The sequence below is a fragment of the Penicillium chrysogenum genome (assembly GCF_028827035.1).
Source record: "Penicillium chrysogenum strain IBT 35668 chromosome Unknown utg000002l_segment0_segment0, whole genome shotgun sequence".
Lineage (NCBI taxonomy): Eukaryota > Fungi > Ascomycota > Eurotiomycetes > Eurotiales > Aspergillaceae > Penicillium > Penicillium chrysogenum.
In genome coordinates this window covers 2681843-2702636 of record NW_026622750.1, presented here as the reverse complement: position 1 = coordinate 2702636, position 20794 = coordinate 2681843, and the positions used below count along the sequence as shown (strand labels likewise).

Here is a 20794-nt window from a genome sequence, read left to right as displayed (position 1 = left end):
CCAAATCTATTGCCAATAAATAATATCGTTGTAGGTGTTGATGCGCTGAGTCATCCGACGTCATGACCCGAACCGATTTTCTCGCGATCTTCAATGTAGGGTCTCTTATCGCTTCAGACGGTATTGCACAGAATGATAGTCAATGTACGCTAGAGACGACTTCTGATTCTACCGCTGAAGAGCAAAAGAAGAATTTGCCCCGCGCAATCAGAACCCGGCCCCTCGGGCATCATTTCACCCCTCATCTGATAGCGTGTGCGCCCGAATGGTGCGTCATTGAGTCTTCTCAAACATCACGTTGTTTTTCACTCGCGCTTTCGCCGGCCACTGTCAGCGCAGTTGTGCCAGACTCTTGAACACAATGTCTACGAAAACGCGAGTTGTCCCCGTTCAACGGCTCAGCCAAGGGCCCGGCGATTTATCTCTGGCGGAATGGTGGGAGAAGGAGCGCAAGCAAAAAACGCCCGAGTCGCAAGCCATCGAAGAAGCTGTCAAACTCCTCCGGTCCAGTGACATCCCGGTTGCCTTTCCTACCGAGACAGTATATGGTCTAGGAGCCGATGCCACGCGCAGCTCTTCTGTCCAGGGGATCTACCGCGCCAAACAGCGGCCCTCGGACAACCCGTTAATCGTTCATGTCGACTCACTCGACATGCTTGAGCGTCTCCTAAATCCCACCCCTCAAGGCAGCCCTAGCTCAACCAAGACGCCGCCAATTGCCCTCCCCTCGATCTACAAGCCTCTGATCGATAGATTCTGGCCCGGCCCACTGACAATCATTCTACCTAACCCATCCGGATCCATACTGGCGCCAGAAGTCACCTCTAGCCTGACCACCTTCGGTGTCCGCATGCCCTCTTCACCACTGGCACGCCTACTCATCCACGCAGCCGACCGTCCCCTCGCCGCGCCATCTGCAAATGCATCCACCAAACCATCCCCAACAACCGCGCAGCACGTATACCACGATCTCAAAGACCGCATCGACATGATTCTGGACGGCGGCGCATCTGGCGTTGGCGTCGAAAGCACCGTGGTCGACGGGCTATGTGACCCACCAGTGGTTCTTCGCCCCGGTGGCATCGGCATCGACGAAATACGGAAATGCGAAGGGTGGGAAAACGTAACAGTCGGCTACAAGGATGGCACGCTAGACGTGAAAGAGGTTCCGCGCGCACCGGGTATGAAGTACCGCCACTATTCACCGAAAGCACGGGTTGTTCTCTTCGAGCCGACATCCAACCCGGCCGGAGTGATGAAACATGTCCTAAAGGACTTGAAAGATACAGCCATTGGCGCACACAAAATTGGTGTTATTCGCACGCGGAACTGGGAGCTCGGCTTGGGGCTCGCTTCGAAAGATGACATCGCCAGGACCATGAACCCCGTGCCTTCTCCCATTGGGGACGTTGTCGGTTTCCCGGTTCCCGTGCTACAGGACGGAAACTCAAGTAGCTGCACGAAGGTCGCATATGATTACCATCTTGGTTCAGATGCAGTTTCCATCGCGCATGGTCTCTTTGCCGCCCTACGCGGGCTGGATGAGCTTGATGTGGATGTTATCTACGTGGAAGGTGTGTCGGATCGCGAGGGTGACCTGGCTGCAGCTGTCATGAACCGGCTACGAAAGGCTGCAGGTGCCGAACTGCGAGTTTAGTCCTGAGGTTGGGCTACGATTACGTATATTTTTTTTTATTCGAAGACTTGGGTGTTTTTCGGGGTTTAGATAGAGGGTTGAAAAGTGTGAATATTATATTCAAGTATATTTGAGCATACAATATTAAGTATAATCAATGTCTTCTATGCACGGAGTGTCAAAAGGAGCTGTGATTGGTCTCTTGGACTTACTCGTTTGGTGAATCCTGTTGATCTCTTTACAACATAGTCGATGTGGACTTCGGAGACCTCCGGGGCAAAGGCTTATCGATCGACCTAATGTTGGGATTGAAAGTCCGCGGGTGAGACAAGACAGCTGTGGCACGAAAATGAAGGGCCGTGATAACCTGAGATACCAGCGGGGGAAAAAGGAAACTCGTCCGGCACTTATATCTCCACATTAATGTAGAAAATCCTCACCCCCGAACAGACTTACTCACTGCAACCCACAATGTGTCAGTCTCCTTTGCACGAGTTCCTGGAGGGCCTCCCTAAATGTGAACACCACGTCCATCTCGAGGGCACCCTTGAGCCAGAACTCATCTTCGATCTCGCGACGCGCAATGGTATCACCTTGCCGACCGACCCAGTATATGCCTCGGTCGAGACACTCAAGCAACGCTATGAGCATTTCAGTAACCTGGACGACTTCTTACACTTCTACTTCGAAGGCATGGCCGTCCTTCGCAAGGAACAGGACTTTGCCGACCTAGCCTGGGCATATTTCCAAAAGGCGCACGCAGACGGCGTCCACCACGCCGAAGTCTTCTTCGACCCGCAAGTACACGAAAGCCGCGGTGTACCATATGACACCATCGTGACAGGATTCTCGAATGGGTGCAAGCGTGCTGAGACCGAGCTCGGCCTAAGCACACGGCTAATCCTGTGCTTCGTGCGGCATCTCCCCGTCTCATCGGCCAAGGAAGTCTACGACGAGATTGTGGCTCACAATCACTTCGAGTCTGGTGTTGTGCACGGACTCGGCTGGTCTTCTTCAGAAGTCGGCCCGCCGAAAGACATGTTCCGCGAGATCTATGCGTCAGCCGCGCAGAAGAATATCCCGCTCACCGCGCATGCCGGCGAAGAAGGTGATCCGACTTATATCAGCACTGCGCTTGAGCTTGGTGCCCAGCGTATTGATCACGGTATTCGGCTAGTTGAAGACGAGGAGTTGATGCGGCGTGTGGCGCGTGAGAGTATCCTGCTTACCGTCTGCCCGTTGTCGAATGTGCGGTTGCGCTGTGTCACCTCTGTGAGGGAGCTGCCTATTCGGCGGTTCTTGGAGGCCGGGGTCAAGTTCTCGATCAACAGTGATGATCCTGCTTATTTTGGGGGTTATATTCTTGACAACTACTGCGCTGTGCAGGAGGCTTTCAACCTGAACGTGCTGGAGTGGAGGATCATTGCGGAGAATAGTGTCCAGGAGAGCTGGATCGAGGATTCTCGCAAGGCGGAGATGCTGGCAAGTATTGAGGAGCATGTCAGCAAGTATACACACATGCACACTATTATTGTATAAGTTCTGGTTTGTTGGTGTTCAAAGTTGGGGCTGTGGTGGGCGTGAGCGATGCATCTGATACCCTGTGTTTCAACACCCTTGTATACTATTTTTCAACTGAAGTATATACCAGGCGAATGGTAAGTTATATATTCATTCGCGTTCACTTTTCAATCGAAGTACCTTGGAAGATACTTGGAGCTGCTTTGGGAATAGTTGATGCCTTGTAAACAAGGCGGCATTTGTTTAGTTAACGTAATCGGAAAGCGAGTGGCCACTGTAAGCGAGTGGCCACCCTCCCCCTATGTATAGTTTTTAAATGCATTTATCTCAACCAAAACGCCATTAAATTAAATAAACTAAAATCATCATCTATCTGGGCATGTCTCTCTTCTATGGCCTGGCTTTCTACATATCCTATATGCTCGTCCGGCCTGGGGAGGCGGTTTTAAACCTTCCGAAACCTGCTCACGATAGTTGTTGATACGCGCAACTTGGGCCTCAAATGGCTCTGAACGTAGCTCACGAACCTCCTGAACTGAGAGATCCCCTTCGTGGACTATCGTCCTTATAGATCGAGTTCGCTTTTGCTTTTTCTTCTCGTTTTCAGCGCGTAAATCGCTCACTTCTTTCTCTAGTAATGCGGCGGATTGCATTGTGATCTGGCAGGCTTTTAAAACCTGGTTAATAGCGGAATTAAGCGGGCTCGGGGGGCTTCTTGATCTTATACGAAGTAATGCTTTGATAGAGGAAGCTTGCTTTTCTAATTGCATATAGTTTGAAGGCGTTTTTAGATCCCAATCACTACCCCGGCTGGGAGGGGGGGTAGGGGTAGTAAGCCGGATATTAAGCTTCGAAATCACTCTCTCCGGTGTAAAAGGTATTAAACTAGCAGATCGAAAGCTGTTTTTAATAGTCTCTGATTTAAAAGCTTCAATTCGTGCGAGAGGATATGCTTCGAGGAAATTAAGTTTATCGATATAATTGATTCCGTTCCGTATTTTTATTTTAACCATCCGGCCGTACGAGCGTTTTAGCACCGTAAAATAGCCGATATCGAGAGGCTGTAAAAGATAAGAGGAGTGCGGAGGTATATAGATTGGTATGATTTTATTTTCTTTATAGATTTTATCGAATCTCGGGGTTAAATGACTTCCGTGGCCGTTAAGTATTAAAAGCCGATACCCCCCTTTGTACGTGAAGAAGTGGTAGGAATAAAGAGCTTTTTAAGCTAGCGAAGTCCAATTTTATCAGAGGTCTATCTATTAGGACTAACCTCAAATCGCCAGTCCTCCGGGAGGCCGTCGAACTAAGATTCAATAAAGACTTTGCCTTTAAAAATCACACACGGGGGGAGGGCCTAGCTAGTAGTATTCGTACACTCGATAATAGTCACCTATTCTCGATTTCTAGGCTATAAAAGTGCTCGCCGACCGTAGTATTCACTCCTCGTTATTACCTTTGCCGTAGCGGTTAACCCTATCGCGAAACCAGTCTCGTTAAAGTTATAAACGTTATCGGGGTCAATCCTAAATTGAAGGATCGTTTTTTGAATAAGATTAAACCACTCTGTGATAATCTTCGGGTCTTCGCACTTCGCACGTTCGTAATTATAGCGTCTCGAGAACCGGGAGGAAAGGAGAGGGTGCCGGTTTACAAAATTATAAACCTATTTATCGCTAACCGAAAGAACCGGGGTGGTTCCACGCTTTTCGAGGAGAAGATTCGCCATTTCTCGTATAGTAGAGGGCCGGGGTGCTGATCCGCGAGCATCCATAGATAGAATCCATTTTTCAAGAGATTCCTCCTCAATTTGTGTCAATTTATGTGAGTTGGCGCGAGAAATCGCGCGGTGTTATACACCACTAAGCCGGTGGCGGAGAGTTGTACGCGGGACTTTGTAAGTGCGAGCAGCGAGAGCAACAGATGTAATATCTCCATTTTAAAAGCCTGGATAGCTAATAAGATCCTACCCTCTTGCTCTGTTGAATTTGCAGAGGATTGGGAGCGAATTGGTGGCATAGTGGGTAGTTGAATTAACTAAGTGCTAGTTCATAGACGCGTTTTTGGAGGTGGTGGCCACTCGCTTACAGTGGCCACTCGCTTTCCGATTACGTTAACTAACTACCATGACTCCTCATTTAGGTACCTACCTCCTCACTTGGGTACTTGTTGTCTGACAGTCAACACTGCTGCACGACACAGTATTTCATGCCCCGAAACATCCTTTGTGGTACCTGGAGCCTCACAAGGTCTACTTTCCGGCCACAACTACGCTCCCAGACACTTTATACCCTGCGTCGTTCATTGTGCTTCGCAACCAACCCAAGAATATATCCGCAGCAAAGCGCAGGACTACTTAGCCTTTCCCAACGAAGCCACAGACAGAGCTATACCTATTCAAAGCACCAAATGTCCACCTCCACTCCAGACCGCTACAAGCTCGTCTTCTTCGTCCCGACCGCCAACGTGGAGGCCTGTAAAGAAGCTATCTTCGCCACGGGCGCAGGGTCATTCCCAGGTGGAAAGTATACCAAATGCTGTTTCCAGACTGTTGGCACAGGCCAGTTTCTGCCCAACGAGGGGGCAGACCCGGCGGTCGGAGCTGTCGGTGCTTTGGAACGGTGCGAGGAGGTCAGGGTTGAGGTCATGTGTCTTGGCAGGGGCATTATGCTGAATGCAGTCGACGCTTTGGTCTCGGCGCATCCATACGAGGAGGTCGCTTATGAGGTTTATAAGATGGAGAATGTTTAGTCAATTGACTGCAGATGTGGTTGATGAGTACGGCGCAATGATGTGATGCAATCGGGTCGGTATTCATCCATCTAGTTCTGCAATTGTCAAGTCACCGGTATACATCCATCAATATCAAATAATATCAAGTTCGTAAAACAATTCGAGAGTATCATTTCTCGTAAGCTGAGCGTTATGTTGATTGCATTGAAGGGCAACTGTATGGACAAGGGATTGGTAAGGCGGTAGTAATCCCTGGATGCTGATTTGCCCAGGGCCCGCCCGGAGTAAAACGCCTCGTCAACTTGACTTCTCCTCCAACCTCCAACCTCATCTCCCCCCAATTGACCCTCACTCATCGCCCGCGATGGCCTCTAAACTCTTCTCAGTCCCGCGGGTCGGCCGCCAGTTGGTCCACCAGCTCCCAAAACCCCAATACAGAGCCTTCTCCGCCGGTTCGCAACGGTTCAGCGACCTCCTTTCAGTGGTGCGTATTCCTTTCGACCCCTCCCGTGCTTCAGACGCCGATTGCGTCCTGGGATTGGCACAATCAAAGACTCATATACTGACTGCGATTGCCTCCAATAGCACCGCAACAAGGTCAACAACAACCCGAGCCTCCCGTTCAAGTTTTCCGAGCAGAACCTCAAACTCGCCGACGAGATCCTCAAGCGCTATCCTCCCCAGTACAAGAAGGCTGCTGTCATGCCCCTGCTTGACCTCGGTCAGCGCCAGCACGGCTTCACCAGCATCAGTGTCATGAACGAAGTCGCTCGCATGCTCGAGATGCCCCCAATGCGTGTTTACGAGGTCGCGACCTTCTACACCATGTACAACCGCGACCCGGTTGGCAAGTACTTTGTGCAGATCTGCACTACCGTAAGCACCTGAAACCAACACCGTTTCCTACTCTTCCTAATTCGCATTCTACAGACCCCCTGCCAGCTCGGCGGCTGCGGTAGTACCGCCATTGTCAAGGCCATTACCGAACACCTCGGAATCACCCCCGGCCACACCACCGAAGATGGCCTCTTCACATTCACCGAGGTCGAATGCCTGGGTGCTTGTGTTAACGCCCCCATGGTCCAGATTAACGATGACTACTACGAGGATTTGACCCCGGAGTCCATCAAGACCATCTTGACAGCCCTTAAGGACTCCGCCACCGCTACCGGTGCCGGCGCCAAGATTCCCGCCCCCGGCCCGCTGAGCGGGCGCGATACCTGCGAGAACAGCGCCGGCCTGACCAACCTGACTGACGTGCCAGAGTGGAACCCGGAGACGATGATGCGCAAGGACAATGCATTGGACGCCGCGCCCCAGCAATAGAAAAGCACAAAAAAGAGAAATGATTAAAAAGAGCTCTTCATTGCGGTGGGTCAATTCCGGATGGGGAGGATATTATAATGGTTGTGTTTTTATTTCGAATGGACGAGCAAAAGCCGCCTGGGGGGCACTGCGGTCAACCCAGGGAATGATTAGAGGCCACTGCGCCCTTCACCCTGGGGTGCTATGAATCATAACCACTTTTGAGGCGTCCTTTTTTTTCTGTCTACAACATACCATGTACAGTACGTTTGTTCCTGGTTCTTATTTGTGTGATCGGAGCCCGGATACAGATCTGGCCCAGTCGCTGTGGGATATCGGCAGGACCAATCGCAGATTTTTTTTCCATTCCATTTCCTCCTTTTCTTATGGCTGTTGGGCTTGCAGATAGGTGAGTACATTGTACAGGATATTGCACATATCTCGTTGTCAAGGGGTAACGGGGTGCATTGCAATATCACTTGAGATATCCACTTCGACATTATCCGCTGGCTGAGTTAGGGCTATGTACATCCTGACTTGTATAGCGTGTCTTTTCGAAGTGCCCAACCGGGGATGTCCATGTTCATCGACCCGTCTAGCTAGTCTATGCACCCATGTTACAACAGGTGATCCGGTCCATAAAGTACTTCCTCGGTAGACAGGCGACAAGTGTTGGACGCGGGATTGTATCCTCATGCCTTTGACTTAGGCGGCACGTAGCCATAGTCGATAACTAGTTGACTAACTGTTAGCTTGCATGACTTTTCCCGGAAAATTTGAACCCTTCTTCTCTTCTCTCACGCTCTCGTAGATTGTACGCTTAGCAATGGGGATGGTAAAGGACCATGAGATGTGGTGAGCAAAGATCCTAAGATGTGGACAAGGACCTCGAGGCCGTCAGTGTGTCTAGATATGTCGAACTCTTGATGTTGAAGCTATAGGAGAAAACATCGGAAGTATTTTATCTACATTCAACAAAGAGAGCGAGGAGGAAGAGGAGTAGAGCTAGAACACTTCAAGTTTGTAGAACGGAAAATATGTATTGCACCTGTTTACAACATTCACCCGTGTCGACCTTGTCGACCGGCGAATTTTAATATGAAGAAAAAAGGGCACCGTGACAGTCACGGCAACCGGCGAGTAAAAAATCGAACCGCACAAATGGCACCTGTGGCAGCCTTAGACCGATGGGGGCTACTCTGGCAGCTCTTCTCCTTCGTATGCAACGTCGTCTGGCAATACCGATTCCTCTGGAACCAAACCTGGGACACCTTGACGCTCAACGAGTTTGCTGGATTGAGCCTTCTGGAAGATGTTGACATCGTATGTATTCTTCACCAGCAAATGATAGACATGGACCTCCCGTTCCTGTCCGAATCGCCGCGCACGTCCGATTGCCTGGGTCATACCTGAATCATAGTCATGGTGAGAGGTGGTGAAATATGGTGACAAGAAGATGACGTGATTTGCGCATTGGAGGTTCCTTTATATCAGACCAGATTAGTATTGTTTCAGACAAAGAGTAACAGCTAACAACAGAGAGAAATAACTTACAGTCCAGCTGCCATGGAGGTTCCGAGATTCAAGATCAGAGCCTTCGGTCTGGAAGGTGGTTGGGTGGTGCCCTTCTTTGGTTTGGGCGAGTCCTTGAACTCATCGATTCCCTTCAAGTTGGTCTGTGTGACCATGCGGTGGTCGATATTCGCTGCTTTGAGGGCATTCGATGCCACGGGCAATAGGTGGTTGATTTGCACGAAGATAATGACAAGCTCGTCCTCTGGGATATTGCGGATGATCTCAACAAGCTTGTCGAGCTTGGTGCTCTGGATTGCTTGGTTTTCACTGACGAGGATTTCACCGGGAACGATCTTGGATTGGACAATATGGCCACTGCATCCAATTATGGAGCAAGGCTTGTGTGTCTGTGTGATCGCAGCTGCAATACAACTTTTGCAGAGGGCGTGGCCGCAGGTTTTGAGAACGGTGACATCTTCTTTTTCTTGCAATTCACTCTCACACCCTTGACATGGTGGAATTCCAAGGGTTTGGATCTCCACCAGGTGTTCGTAGAATCGGTATTCCCGGTCAATCTCGAGGACCTGCTTCAAGAGAGAAGTGACATCAGCAGACAAGGCTTTTTCCACAGCCGTCCAAATCGAACTTGAAGACGTATCATTGGCTCCTCCATGTTCGGTGGTTCTGGGAGGACGTCTTCCAGTGGCTGTGTTGCCGGTCTTCGGGTTCTGGATCTTTTGGAATCGCTGCTGGACCAAATCTTCAATTGGTCGATGTTGTTCGGTGAGTTTCCACTCGCTGTATGAGCGGATGGTGCCCTCTAAGAGGTCGTTGAATCTTTTGTTGAGTTCCGCGTCCCCGAAATCAACCTTGGAGACACCATTCAGGGCGTTCTGCCAGTTGTTGGGATCGGTATTGTCCATTTCGCGATACCAAACAGTCGCTGCCTGTCGAGTGATCGAGTCCACTTTAGTCCAAATCTCAGCGGATTTCTTTTTGTCGTTCCGCGAGCCTTTTCGGCACTTCTCGAGATTCCATGGAGGCTGTCCTATTTGACTTGTGACGCAGGACATGATGAGAGCCTCTTGAGGGAACTGGCTCTTGGACAAAATGGTGTTCAGGGGACCAGGAATTCGTCTCTTGTTTTCTTTGACGGCTCGGAACAGCGTATCGTACGCTGTCTTTTCAGCGGCCGACTGTTCGGTGATGACAAGGTTGGTTGTCAAGGGGATTTGTATGATGCGTGCAATGTTCCTACGCACAAACTGGTCCAGGAACCTTTGAGCATGTTCTCGACGGTTTTGATACCAGGCGTTGCTGTGGGGTGCCTGGTAATACTGGAATGCCTCAACAGCTGTATGGTTCTTCCGGATGTTCCGTACTCTGCTGTTCTGGGTTGGTTTGTCGCAATCGCCATCATCGTCCACGCCAAGGTGTAGCCCAAGGTAACGCGCAATACTCTTGATGTCGGCAAATTCGCGAAGAGCTGGCGTTCCAGAAAGAATCCATTTGGAGCGTGCGTGCAATGACAGCAGGGAAGCCTGTCTTTCTTCCCCGGCATAAGTGTATTCGTCGATAACCAAACGGTTGAAGTTGAAAGCGTGAATAAATGCGGCCTTGACATCGCGCCAGTCTTGCCTGGGGTTCTTTTTGATATCAAAGTCCTTACGGTCATCTTTCACGGCTTTTGGCTTGGCCTCACGCTTCTTTTTTCATCGGACACTTCTGCCAGGTCCATCGATGGGCGTTTTCGTCGCTTTCCTCCTAAACCTTCCAATGACTTCCTACTGAGCCTCCGCTTCTGCTGGCCCGCAGAACTCGCTGCTCCGGTCGAATATCCCGCATCAGATGCATCAAAATCCTCGAAACCCGAGTCAGAATCAGAATCCAAATCCTCTTCTGCTCCTGCATTGGACTTGTCACGACCATTATTAGCGTCAGCAAATGCCTGGCCACGGAGGCGTCGGGAGGGCACGTAGGTGAAGTCGGCCTGTGTCTCTTGAACTCGGCGACGTCTGGCCTCCAATTTCTGGAGCATCGCCTCAGGCCCTTCTGTTTTCAATATTTCAACAGACTCCCGCAAGGAAGCACGAGCGTCGTGGAACCAGCTATCGAAATTTCGACCTGTTCCTCCGCTCGATTTTGCGGGAGCCTGGGGTGTTCCGGTAAATTGTTGAAGTCGGCTGTAGTATGCATCGTTCGCCAGGATACTCCATGACAAAATCACGATATCCGCATCCTGGACTTCCCGGATGGTAATCTTGCTGATTGATGAGATCGCCAAAACTTTGTATTTTCCTTTAAGGAACTTCTCGGTTTCCGAAACCCATTGTTTGAAGACGTTGCTGGGAACGATGATCAGGGTTGCTTTTGTTGGAATAAGCCCGTTGTCTTCAGGGGGTTTGCAGTCGCTTTCATACTGCGCGTCGATGAGACCAAGAATAACAGCCGTCTTGCCATATCCAACCTCGTCAGCTAGCACACCACCGCGAACAATTTTTGGCATTGTTGCTTTGACTTCGGCGCGCCATGGCATCAAGGGGAGGATGGATTCTTCAACTTCCTCTTCCATGAATGGTTCCATGTCTTTTGCTTCTTGTGAGATCATCCAGCTCAATGATCGGAGTTGTTCATCACGCAATTCGAATTTGAAGTTAGGAGGTTGTGGCGAAGGACCGTCGCTGTCATTGCTCTTCAAAGTAAACATCTCGATTTCTTGGCCAGGGGTTTCTTGGCCAGGAGTTCTTTGAGCCATGTCGTACGCATGAGGGAGAAGTCGCCAGCGAGATGTTATTTTCTCACGGCTTGATGTGCCAACCAATTTTCCATGTGCCTGGTGCGTCAGAGCTTGAACATTGAGGGTGAAACGCAATTCAGCGTTTCCATGTTCGTTGATTCGTCTGAAGACCAAAAATGGCGAAGGTCGGTTTTTGATGGCGCGCTCGTAGACGGCAGCGTCCTGGGGATTCTCATATGGGATGATTCGGTCTTTGTTGTCGCGGCCCCAAAGGATACTGGGGGTAGCAGGGTTGCAGGTGTTGCAATTGCCATTTGTATTATGGTTAGGGTCTAAACTGTCTGGGCAGATGATTTCGTTCCAGTCTTCAAAGTCGGACCACGCGGCAATCTTCGGGAACAACCAGGCGAGACCTTTCAATTCTCTCATAGAGACCTCGGGATTCCATGCTTGCCAATCAGAATTTGCGTCGGGCAGGTTGAGAATTGCTGTTGTTGCTGACAGCGAGGTGAGGGTGATACAAGCATCATGACAGTGCTGGTTTTCAATCGAGACTTGGATTCCTTGCTGCAATGTGTGGAGGGTAATCTGTTCGGCAGGATAAATGTTCAACTGCGCTTCGGGGACCTTTGCCCATCGACGACAGAAAGCTTTCACATCTTGCGAATCCGGGGTAGCATTCAATGATCTCCAAGCTGAGGATAGCTCGGCGATCGTCATTCTCACATCATATCCAGGAAGGCGGCTGTGGTCAAGAGCGAACACACAGGCATCTTCATCAGGGGGTCCAGTCTTCGTCGGGTCAAGGAATAAGAACATTGGAGGCGCATGGGCGATGGCTTCTTTTCTGTACAATGCACCAAGCGCTGTTCCACAGTCAGGGAGGAATTGGTAGATTCCTCGGATGTCGAAATCGAGAACTGCGACATCTTGGTCGGATCCTTCAACGAAAAGACTGTCCCAGACTTTTCCATCAACAAATTTAGCGGCTTTGAGACCACACTCCGACTGGAATGATCGGACTTGGTATCCTCGGCCAGAAATCTGAAGTGAGAATGGGCTGCTAACGGGTGAACAAACTTCCCATGTACCCTCGACGAACGACCCAGAGGTGGGACTCATTCTGGCAATTGGCTTGGCTAGCACTTCTCGGATGACGCTTCTGGTGCTCGCGGACTTGGGGGGCTTTGCGTACAAGAGCCACTGGATGGAGACCGGACCGATATCAAAGAACAAGCTGGAGTGCGTGCCATCGTAGACAACTCGCCATTTTCTTCCGCGCTTGATCTCGAAAAACCGAAAGACGTCGTGCACAGCTGACTTGACGCACAGAATAAAGTCGGGCCAAAACTGGGGGAGGTCGTCGATAGGGCAAAGGGATCTAAAAGTCTCGAAGTCCAAGTCGGACAAACCAGACAGCATGAGCTTCATGGGAACAAGTCCTTTCAGGTTCGCTATGAACTCAGACGGCTTTTGTCGAGAAAGTGGGGAAACATGTAGATATGAATGCGTGGGATTTCCACGACAGGATCTGCAAGCGGTATGTCCGCACACTGTGCAACTATAAATTGAATCTTGAACCCCGGTCTGTCTCTCGCAGGAACAGCACAGAACGCTGCTCGCCGCCTTGGCTTTGAGAACAGCATGGTCGACGAGGGGGGCTTCGGCGACTTGGAGGTTGCTTCTCACGAGGCTGTAGACCTCGCTGGGTACGAGAAGGGACTTGGCCTCCGCATCGCTGGTGTTGGTTGAACTCTCCTCGCCGTCGTCAAGAATCTCATGCACGGCTATGAGACCAGCCAGCATGATTGCACACACTACCGTACTCGTCATTGCATTTCCTGCCATGTCCATCAAATCGGCTTGGGTTTCTCTCGTGAGTAGCATTCGATCGAGAGGCAGACCTTGCAACGAAAGAGCCTCCGTGCCAGAAACGGGGCCCCCGCGGGTGGTCACAAATGGGATGCCCTTCGGCGTCAGGCACCCCGCGATCCCGGAACCGGCAAGGCTGTCATTCCCTCGATCGACTCCCTGAGACAAGTCGATCCAACGCCTGTGGAGCGAATTGTTAGCAAGTTATTCCTGAAGCGAAGGTGAAGTGAAGGTGAAGTGAAGACTAAGAGACTTACTCCTTGAAGTTCATGTCATAATCTTGAAGCATCTTCTTCAAGAAATTCATATCCACAGTCTCCCACACTCTCTCCGGCTGTGTCTTCCAGAAACGATGCCAATAGAAGTCCGGTGCCTTTAGGTCATTGACCCCCGGAAGGGATCGAGTGATTGGCCTCTCTGTGCCTAGTTCCAGTTCGTCACGGTGCCGTTGGTGACGAATCTGGTACTGGTCCCAGCTGGTTTCGCTTCGGGACTCAAGGCGGGCTCTCAACTCGATGAGCTCGAGTCGGCGGTCGTCATCACTCAGCAAGAACAACCCCACAGGCGCACTTGCTGGCCGCTTGAAATGACCAGCAAGCTCACGAACGCGTTGAGTGACAGTGTCAATGCCACTCTGGTCCATGGAGTCTCCAAGCAGGCCCGCTGCTTCCAAGCGGCGCTTGTCAATGACCACCATGTACCCGCGCTCGCGTGTCTGCGGGATGTAATAATGCTTCGTGTCGACATTGACACAAACTGACATATATTCGAGCTCCTCCCACTTTCCCTTCATCTGATCCCAGGGCGCATTCCGGACGTTCTCCTGGACGACCATGCGGGGCCGATATCTCTCCGCGTACCCCAAGAGACCGTCGAACGTAGCCCCCCGACTCGCCGCCTTGCTGCAGCGTCTTCTTGCGGTTGTTCAACGGAGAGAAATCAACACAGGCAGTTCCAGCAACTAAGATGTCGAGGTCACCGGGAATCACTTCCGATGACCCGTAGGCGGTCCGCCTTCAAAATCAAAGTCAGCATGAAATTCAAGTCAGAGGAAGATGGATGGGTACTTACGCCTCGTCCCCTCCAAGTTCGGCAATGTCCCGAAAGAGAAGAGGGGGGCGGAAGTTCCGTTCAATGTATGATTGCTTGAACGGAACAATCTCGCAGCTGAAAGCGTGAGAGATCCGAAGTTGCTGGGCCTCTGCCAAACCTGCCAATGTATATTAGCAATTGCCCCATTGCCGTCTTTCAGGAATAACCAAGCAGAGAACTAGAATGGGTTGAAAGTAAAATAAATAATATATCAATAGCAGAGTAAAGCCATCGTAACGTGGAAGTCAGGCAAAGTTAGGGCAAGGAAGGAAACATGTGACTCGGGCAGTTAGGCAACCGCTGGAAGGTGAGGAACCTCGACCATGGAACCAACCACAAGCAACATGAACCTCAACATGAACATATACAACAAACAAGTCTGGGAAAACAGAAAAGAAAAGTGGAAAACAAGACACTGCACTTACCCGTCTGAATCAATTCCAGGGCCAGAAGCGGGGCTTCCGTTCCTGAGCACATTGTCGCCACTCGAAGTGGTCGACTGCCGAGCCGACTGAGGACATGCTCGAATCCCAGTTTCAGGGCGTTCGATGCCATGTCAGCGAAAATTTCTGTCAGCGTATGCAGAGGCGGGAGGTCACTGGCTAGATACCGACCCCGAGGGATCATGCATCCCCGCCGCAGCTCAGGAATCTCATCGGCCCGGGCCCTAGGCTCCTGATCATCCATTGCCAAACCATGCGCTGACTGCTGCTGACGAACCCCCTTTGACGCCATGACCTGCGTTGAAGGAGGGGGTGAGAAGCTTGGGTATTCGGATCTTTGGATGAATACTGGCAAGCCAGACAAGAAGAAACACGCTGGAAAACCTCGAGAGCGAGGTACTTACAGTGTGATGACCTTGGTCACCGGCTCAGGCACGAAGCAAAACAGCAAACATGCGAAACAGTGGGGAGCCGTGATCTGTGTGGAAAGGTGGGAGGAAAAAAGAAGAAGAGAAGAAATGAGACGGAAAATATAACTTATGCACGGCGCCCAGGCAACGATCTGGTGTCTCGCAACTGAATAGGTAGGTGCTTCATGCGACAGCGAGCTATACCCACGACTAACCCAGCACTCCGGTAGCACTCGCCCGTTTCGGCGCAATTACATGTGACGCTGACCAGGACTTCAACCTGCGCTGAGACGTACACCTGCGCTGACATGTACACTACGACAACACCAGCCAAGCTACATATGCCCCAGTGACCCTCAACTACTAGGTCCCGGCATACGACGCTACCCATACCTGTGCTGAGAGAGACGCCAGCGCCGACGAATACACCCACTCCACTGCTAGGCAGTACTCCGGTATTAATAGTTGCACAGGGCCATATTTGCACGCGGTTTATCATTGATTTATTCCGTATTAGCTGGGCATCAAGGAACATTGAACTGACCAAGACACACACCCCGTCGCAATCCAAACGGTTTGGTAATTGACATGGACGTTAAGTCCCAATCAAAGACTAAATCCAAGAATAGGGAATATTTCTGCCTTTACTAAATCGATGTACCATGCCGATAACTATATGCGTCTTCTGGCAAAATAACGGGAACGGTCTAGATAGGTTATTAACGGACATTATGAGTTTTTAAACAGAGGCCAGCATATATCTCAGTGACAGGTATGAACGATATAGATTGACGGACAAGAGCTTCAAATAACACTAGATAAGTACTATCACTTGTCGGCCAACTCTTTTTTTTTCTTAGGACGGGATATGCCAGTTTCCTATTACCTGTCCTTTGCTTGATCTACCTTGAGACGCAGACTATGTCTATGGTATAGACTGTTGGTAATGCAGTTATTATGGCAAATGATATTGACACCAATGGGTCAGTGAGCTAAAGCGCCTCTATGACAACCAAACATTAACATCAATGCCTTCTGTGCGATCTGATCTTGCGAGTTGCAATTGGAATTGCAATTGAGACTGCATAGATACGAATTATGCCGGTCTTGGATGTCATTGGTGCCGGGTATTGATGGGCTGGCAGTTATCCATTGGACACTGAATATTATATGCAGAATTTGCCGTAACCGTTTTAAGACACTGCCAGTCATGGGAGCAGAGTGCCTAGGTACTAGTGCCGATCCTGTATCTTGCCAATGCAGCTTGTCAAGCTCATAGACGATGAAGTGACCTTGGAAGGTTTCTCCGCCACTGACAAACGCGCCAAATATGCCCACGGGTTGAAGCATGTTGCCTTTTAAACAAGTACTACGAAGGAAAGGCAAGATAGACGTTGATTGACGAAATAAAAGGACTAAGGAACTCAAGATATCATTCTGTTACTATTCTGAAGGTAGACTGAGATTTACCCGGTATGCAAATCAATGGGAAAAAAATGACAACCCCTTTGCGCCACCCATTCGCCTAGTACAGTGGCATAAGAAAAGGAGAAAAGAAAATATTGGGTATGCCAGGCTTGCTCTCGGCGAGCAGAGCCACAAATATCCGAATCCATATGCAGTATCAAAAGAAGAAAGTACCCTACCGCATGCCACCCTGCATCAATTGCTGGCGTAGCAGCATGATTTGGCTTCTTTCCATGGGAGGCAAAGCGTCGATAGTGGCCTGGGGCATGTTGAGAACTTGCTGAAGAAGCTCATCCTGGCCGTGCATCGGGGCGGCAGGTTGAACTGGGGGAGGGGCGAAAGGAGTGGCGGTGACAGGCGGCGTAGCGATCTGACCGGGAACACCGTATGGTTGGAATTGCTGAGGAGTTGGCTGTGGAGCAACCTGGGGAGGCTGGGCGGCCTGTTCGACGATGGAACCAAGCAGCTGGTATTCGACCAGATTCATGAGAAGTAGAGCCTGGAAGACGGCATAGGCGAGCTGAGGTGCTTGGCGTAGCAGCTCAGCAGCACGCGCCGGGTCGGCAACAGCAAGAGATTTCATTTGCGTCAGGACATCGAGCAATTGATTTGGTGGGAGAGATGCGAGAGTATGGGAGATAGCGTTAGGACAGTCGATTTGAGGGGGCAGTTCCACGCCCGGAGGGAGAGGAGGCAGCGGCGCTGAGCCTGCAATTTGTTGCTGCTGTATGGTATCTTGGTTCATCATGGGTTGCGACTGCTGCGAGTAATCTGGGGGTACGGAATCCTTCTCGTTGTTGTGAGGCCAATCGACACGGATCTTGCGGCCCATGACTTCGTGATCGTTGAGGTTGCGCACCGCCGAGGCGGCGGCGTCGGCGTCCGCAAAATCTGCGAATCCATAACCTTTGGGCTTGCCGGTCTCGGGGTTCATCATCAATCGGAACTTGGTAACGGTACCGGCCGTGCTGAGGATGTCTTTGACTTGTTCCTCGGTGAGGTCTGTAGAAAAGATCAGTATCGTGCAGGTTAGACATGCAGCTGCAGTTACTTACTGTAGGGAATATTCCCCAGGAATACACTCTTCCCAGTCCGATCAGGCGCCATGGTTGCGATAGGAAATGAGATGCGAGTGAGAAAGGCAAAGAAGTTGAGGCCAAGCAAAGTAATGCTGATTCTGCCCGACTTTCTCCCACCGCCCGCAACCTCACCTCATCCGTTCGAGCATCATACCAAGTTAGTCTTCATCCATCTCTAAACCTTTCCACGCACTTCCTCACATCATGTCTCAAAATCAACGAGAGGCTTGGGAGCGCCTGCAAGTTATGCTGTCGAAGCGTAAAGCCGGCTTCGGCGGCGGCTTCCCATCCGGTGGTGGCCGAGGAGGCATGGGACTTGTCGGAACTCTCGTTCTCGCCGGTATTGGTACCTACGTCGCGTCAAATGCTCTGTTCAACGGTATGTTATATTCATCTACTTAAGGAATCAAGCTTCTAACTAGCTTTTAGTGGACGGTGGTCACCGTGCCATCAAGTACTCGCGCTTAGGTGGTGTCCAGAAGGAAATCTACAACGAAGGTACGGAAACTCACTAGCCAGACAAAGGAGCTCTCTCACACATATGCATGACTTTAGGAACCCATTTCCAAATCCCTTGGTTCGAAACACCGATCATCTACGATGTCCGTGCCAAACCACGCAACATCCCTTCTCTCACTGGTACGAAGGACTTGCAAATGGTGAACATCACCTGCCGTGTCCTATCCAGACCCCGTGTGGATGCTCTGCCCCAGATTTACCGAACTCTGGGCCAAGATTTTGATGAGCGCGTTCTGCCTTCCATTGTCAACGAAGTGCTGAAGAGCGTTGTTGCTCAGTTCAACGCCAGCCAGTTGATCACACAGCGTGAAAACGTTGCCCGTTTGGTGCGGGACAACCTGGCTCGCCGAGCTGCCCGTTTCAACATTGCTTTGGACGATGTGTCCTTGACAGTATGTACCTCCACCACCCTCTAGCTCGAATAGCTTCTAACACGGTATCTCCACACAGCACTTGACCTTCTCCCCCGAATTCACAGCCGCGGTTGAGGCCAAGCAGGTCGCACAGCAAGATGCTCAGCGTGCTGCATTCATGGTTGACAAGGCCCGTCAAGAGAAGCAAGCCTTCATTGTCCGCGCACAGGGTGAGGCCCGCTCTGCGGAGCTTATTGGTGACGCCATCAAGAAGAGCAAGAGTTACATTGAGCTCCGGAGAATTGAAAATGCCCGTCACATTGCTCAAATCCTGCACGAGAGCGGTGGCAAGAACAAGCTCTACCTGGACAGCCAAGGATTGGGTCTGAATGTCAACGCCTACAGCGAAGAGGGCAAATAATTTCATTCCGCTTGATACTTAATGGCGCTGTGTGGAGGGATGTGAATTATTGTACAAATAGCTGGATTACCAAGCATCTGAATGTGGTCTCTTCTCTATTCTTTTCCAGGGCTTCTTCAAACATAGTAGTTCTTTGTAAGTGGTGGTGTAGACCTCTAGGGCTTATATATATTTTCTCCATGCGGGGACAAAGGCGGCGAGACGATTTTTCTAATCCCGAGGGGCACCACATTCAGTCAGCTAACAGTTCAACACACTTGACTAGCATTGACTAGCAAGTATCACATTTAATTTGTGAGTATGACTCGGGAAAATAATCAATCTTTTTGGGGGGTTTTCTTCGAGAAAATACCTCTTCGCGAACCCCCACTAACAGCACCCAGATCATGCCCGAAGTCACCGACGATACCCCAGTGCACCTCACTGAGGTCGACGTCGACCTCGACGTGCAAGAGATTCTCCTCGCTGCATCGCAGCACGACCAGTCTAAGCTCCGCCGCCTCCTTCGCACCCAGTCTATGCTGCCAGACGCAGCGAACGTCAAAGATACCGAGACCGGCTTTTCACCTCTGCACGCCGCAATCGCTGCCTGCGAGCCCGATACAGAGACCACAGGCGCCAATGGCGCAACCACCTCAGACTCGAATCCCAAGGGTCTGGACGCCGATACCGTGAAATCAGCAGTGGAGACAGTCCAGTTCCTCCTGCAGGAGGGCGCTATCTGGAACGATCTTGACGCGAACAACGAGACACCCGGCTGCATCGCGCGCCGAATCGGTGCTCTCGAGCTGTACGAGCTGATCGTCGACGCAGGTGTGCGCGCAGAGTTGCTGCTGAACCGCCTCGACGCCTACGAAGAGCTCGCCGATGATGACGACGAAGAGGAAGAAGAAGAGGAAGCCGAGGCTGAGGCTGAGGCCGAGGCCGAAACAGCACCGGAGCTCGTCGACGCATCCGCCGAACCCACAACAGAAACCACAACCACAACCACTCCTGCCAACCCGGAAGTGTCCAACTCGCAGTATCTGGAGTCGCGCCTGAACATCCAGAACGACCGCATCCTGGACTCTGACCAGAACGGCGTGATGATGCGCTGGGAAAGCGATATCATGCGTAAGTCCGCGACAGCACTGCTCCCGACACCTGGGCTGAAAGTTCTGAACATCGGTCACGGTATGGGCATTGTGGACGGATTCTTCCAGGAGCAAGGGCCAGCGGTGCACCACATTGTTGAAGCGCACGAGGAGGTCGTTGCGGAGATGAAGCGACGCGGGTGGGACACTAAGCCCGGTGTTGTTATCCACCAGGGTCGCTGGCAGGATATTCTTCCTGGCCTTGTGGCGGCTGGGGAGACGTTCGATGCTATCTACTACGATACCTTTGCGGAGTCATATGGTGACTTCCGGGAGTTCTTCTCTGAGCAGGTTATTGGGTTGTTGGAGCAGGAGGGTCGGTGGGGATTCTTTAATGGCATGGGTGCTGATCGCCAGATCTCATATGACGTCTACCAGAAGGTGGCGGAGATGGATCTCTTCGAGGCTGGGTTCGATGTCCAGTGGGAGGAGATTTCTGTGCCCAAGTTGGACGGTGAATGGGAGGGTGTGCGTCGGGCTTACTGGGTTGTGGATGATTACAGATTGCCCCTGTGCAAGTTCATGGATTAAGGGAGGAGATATTGAATGATTGCTTGG

At 51.0% G+C, this 20794-nt stretch overlaps 8 protein-coding genes across 8 annotated transcripts; 6 read left to right on the top strand and 2 right to left on the bottom strand.

Annotated features, from left to right (window-relative positions):
- Window positions 1-361: 361 nt before the first annotated feature.
- On the top strand, window positions 362-1657 carry N7489_004582 (L-threonylcarbamoyladenylate synthase; the record flags this gene model as incomplete). The annotated part of the gene is made up of 1 exon (XM_056710334.1): window positions 362-1657. The coding sequence occupies one exon, from the start codon at window positions 362-364 to the stop codon at window positions 1655-1657; it is 1296 nt and encodes a 431-aa protein (XP_056568755.1).
- A 450-nt stretch (window positions 1658-2107) lies between these two features.
- On the top strand, window positions 2108-3175 carry aah1 (adenosine deaminase; the record flags this gene model as incomplete). The annotated part of the gene is made up of 1 exon (XM_056710333.1): window positions 2108-3175. One exon carries the CDS (start codon window positions 2108-2110, stop codon window positions 3173-3175), a length of 1068 nt encoding a protein of 355 aa, XP_056568754.1.
- A 2391-nt stretch (window positions 3176-5566) lies between these two features.
- On the top strand, window positions 5567-5908 carry N7489_004580 (uncharacterized protein; the record flags this gene model as incomplete). Its single annotated transcript, XM_056710332.1, has 1 exon — window positions 5567-5908. One exon carries the CDS (start codon window positions 5567-5569, stop codon window positions 5906-5908), a length of 342 nt encoding a protein of 113 aa, XP_056568753.1.
- A 215-nt stretch (window positions 5909-6123) lies between these two features.
- Window positions 6124-7216, top strand: N7489_004579 (complex I 24 kDa subunit family protein; the record flags this gene model as incomplete). Its single annotated transcript, XM_056710331.1, has 3 exons — window positions 6124-6374; window positions 6476-6766; window positions 6821-7216. Exons 1-3 carry the CDS (start codon window positions 6147-6149, stop codon window positions 7214-7216), a joined length of 915 nt encoding a protein of 304 aa, XP_056568752.1. The 5' UTR covers window positions 6124-6146.
- A 1173-nt stretch (window positions 7217-8389) lies between these two features.
- On the bottom strand, window positions 8390-15146 carry N7489_004578 (putative SNF2 family helicase; the record flags this gene model as incomplete). The annotated part of the gene is made up of 7 exons (XM_056710330.1): window positions 8390-8678; window positions 8750-10356; window positions 10413-13500; window positions 13577-14142; window positions 14180-14333; window positions 14391-14529; window positions 14837-15146. 7 exons carry the CDS (start codon window positions 15144-15146, stop codon window positions 8390-8392), a joined length of 6153 nt encoding a protein of 2050 aa, XP_056568751.1.
- Window positions 15147-16906: 1760 nt separating this feature from the next.
- On the bottom strand, window positions 16907-17852 carry N7489_004577 (putative polyadenylation factor subunit CstF64; the record flags this gene model as incomplete). Its single annotated transcript, XM_056710329.1, has 2 exons — window positions 17787-17852; window positions 16907-17733 (listed from the first exon to the last, which is right to left on the bottom strand). Exons 1-2 carry the CDS (start codon window positions 17836-17838, stop codon window positions 16907-16909), a joined length of 879 nt encoding a protein of 292 aa, XP_056568750.1. The 5' UTR covers window positions 17839-17852.
- A 162-nt stretch (window positions 17853-18014) lies between these two features.
- N7489_004576 (prohibitin subunit PHB2) lies at window positions 18015-19103 on the top strand (the record flags this gene model as incomplete). Its single annotated transcript, XM_056710328.1, has 4 exons — window positions 18015-18189; window positions 18240-18308; window positions 18366-18721; window positions 18780-19103. The coding sequence occupies 4 exons, from the start codon at window positions 18015-18017 to the stop codon at window positions 19101-19103; spliced, it is 924 nt and encodes a 307-aa protein (XP_056568749.1).
- A 386-nt stretch (window positions 19104-19489) lies between these two features.
- On the top strand, window positions 19490-20767 carry rmt2 (protein-arginine N5-methyltransferase; the record flags this gene model as incomplete). The annotated part of the gene is made up of 1 exon (XM_056710327.1): window positions 19490-20767. One exon carries the CDS (start codon window positions 19490-19492, stop codon window positions 20765-20767), a length of 1278 nt encoding a protein of 425 aa, XP_056568748.1.
- Window positions 20768-20794: the final 27 nt, after the last annotated feature.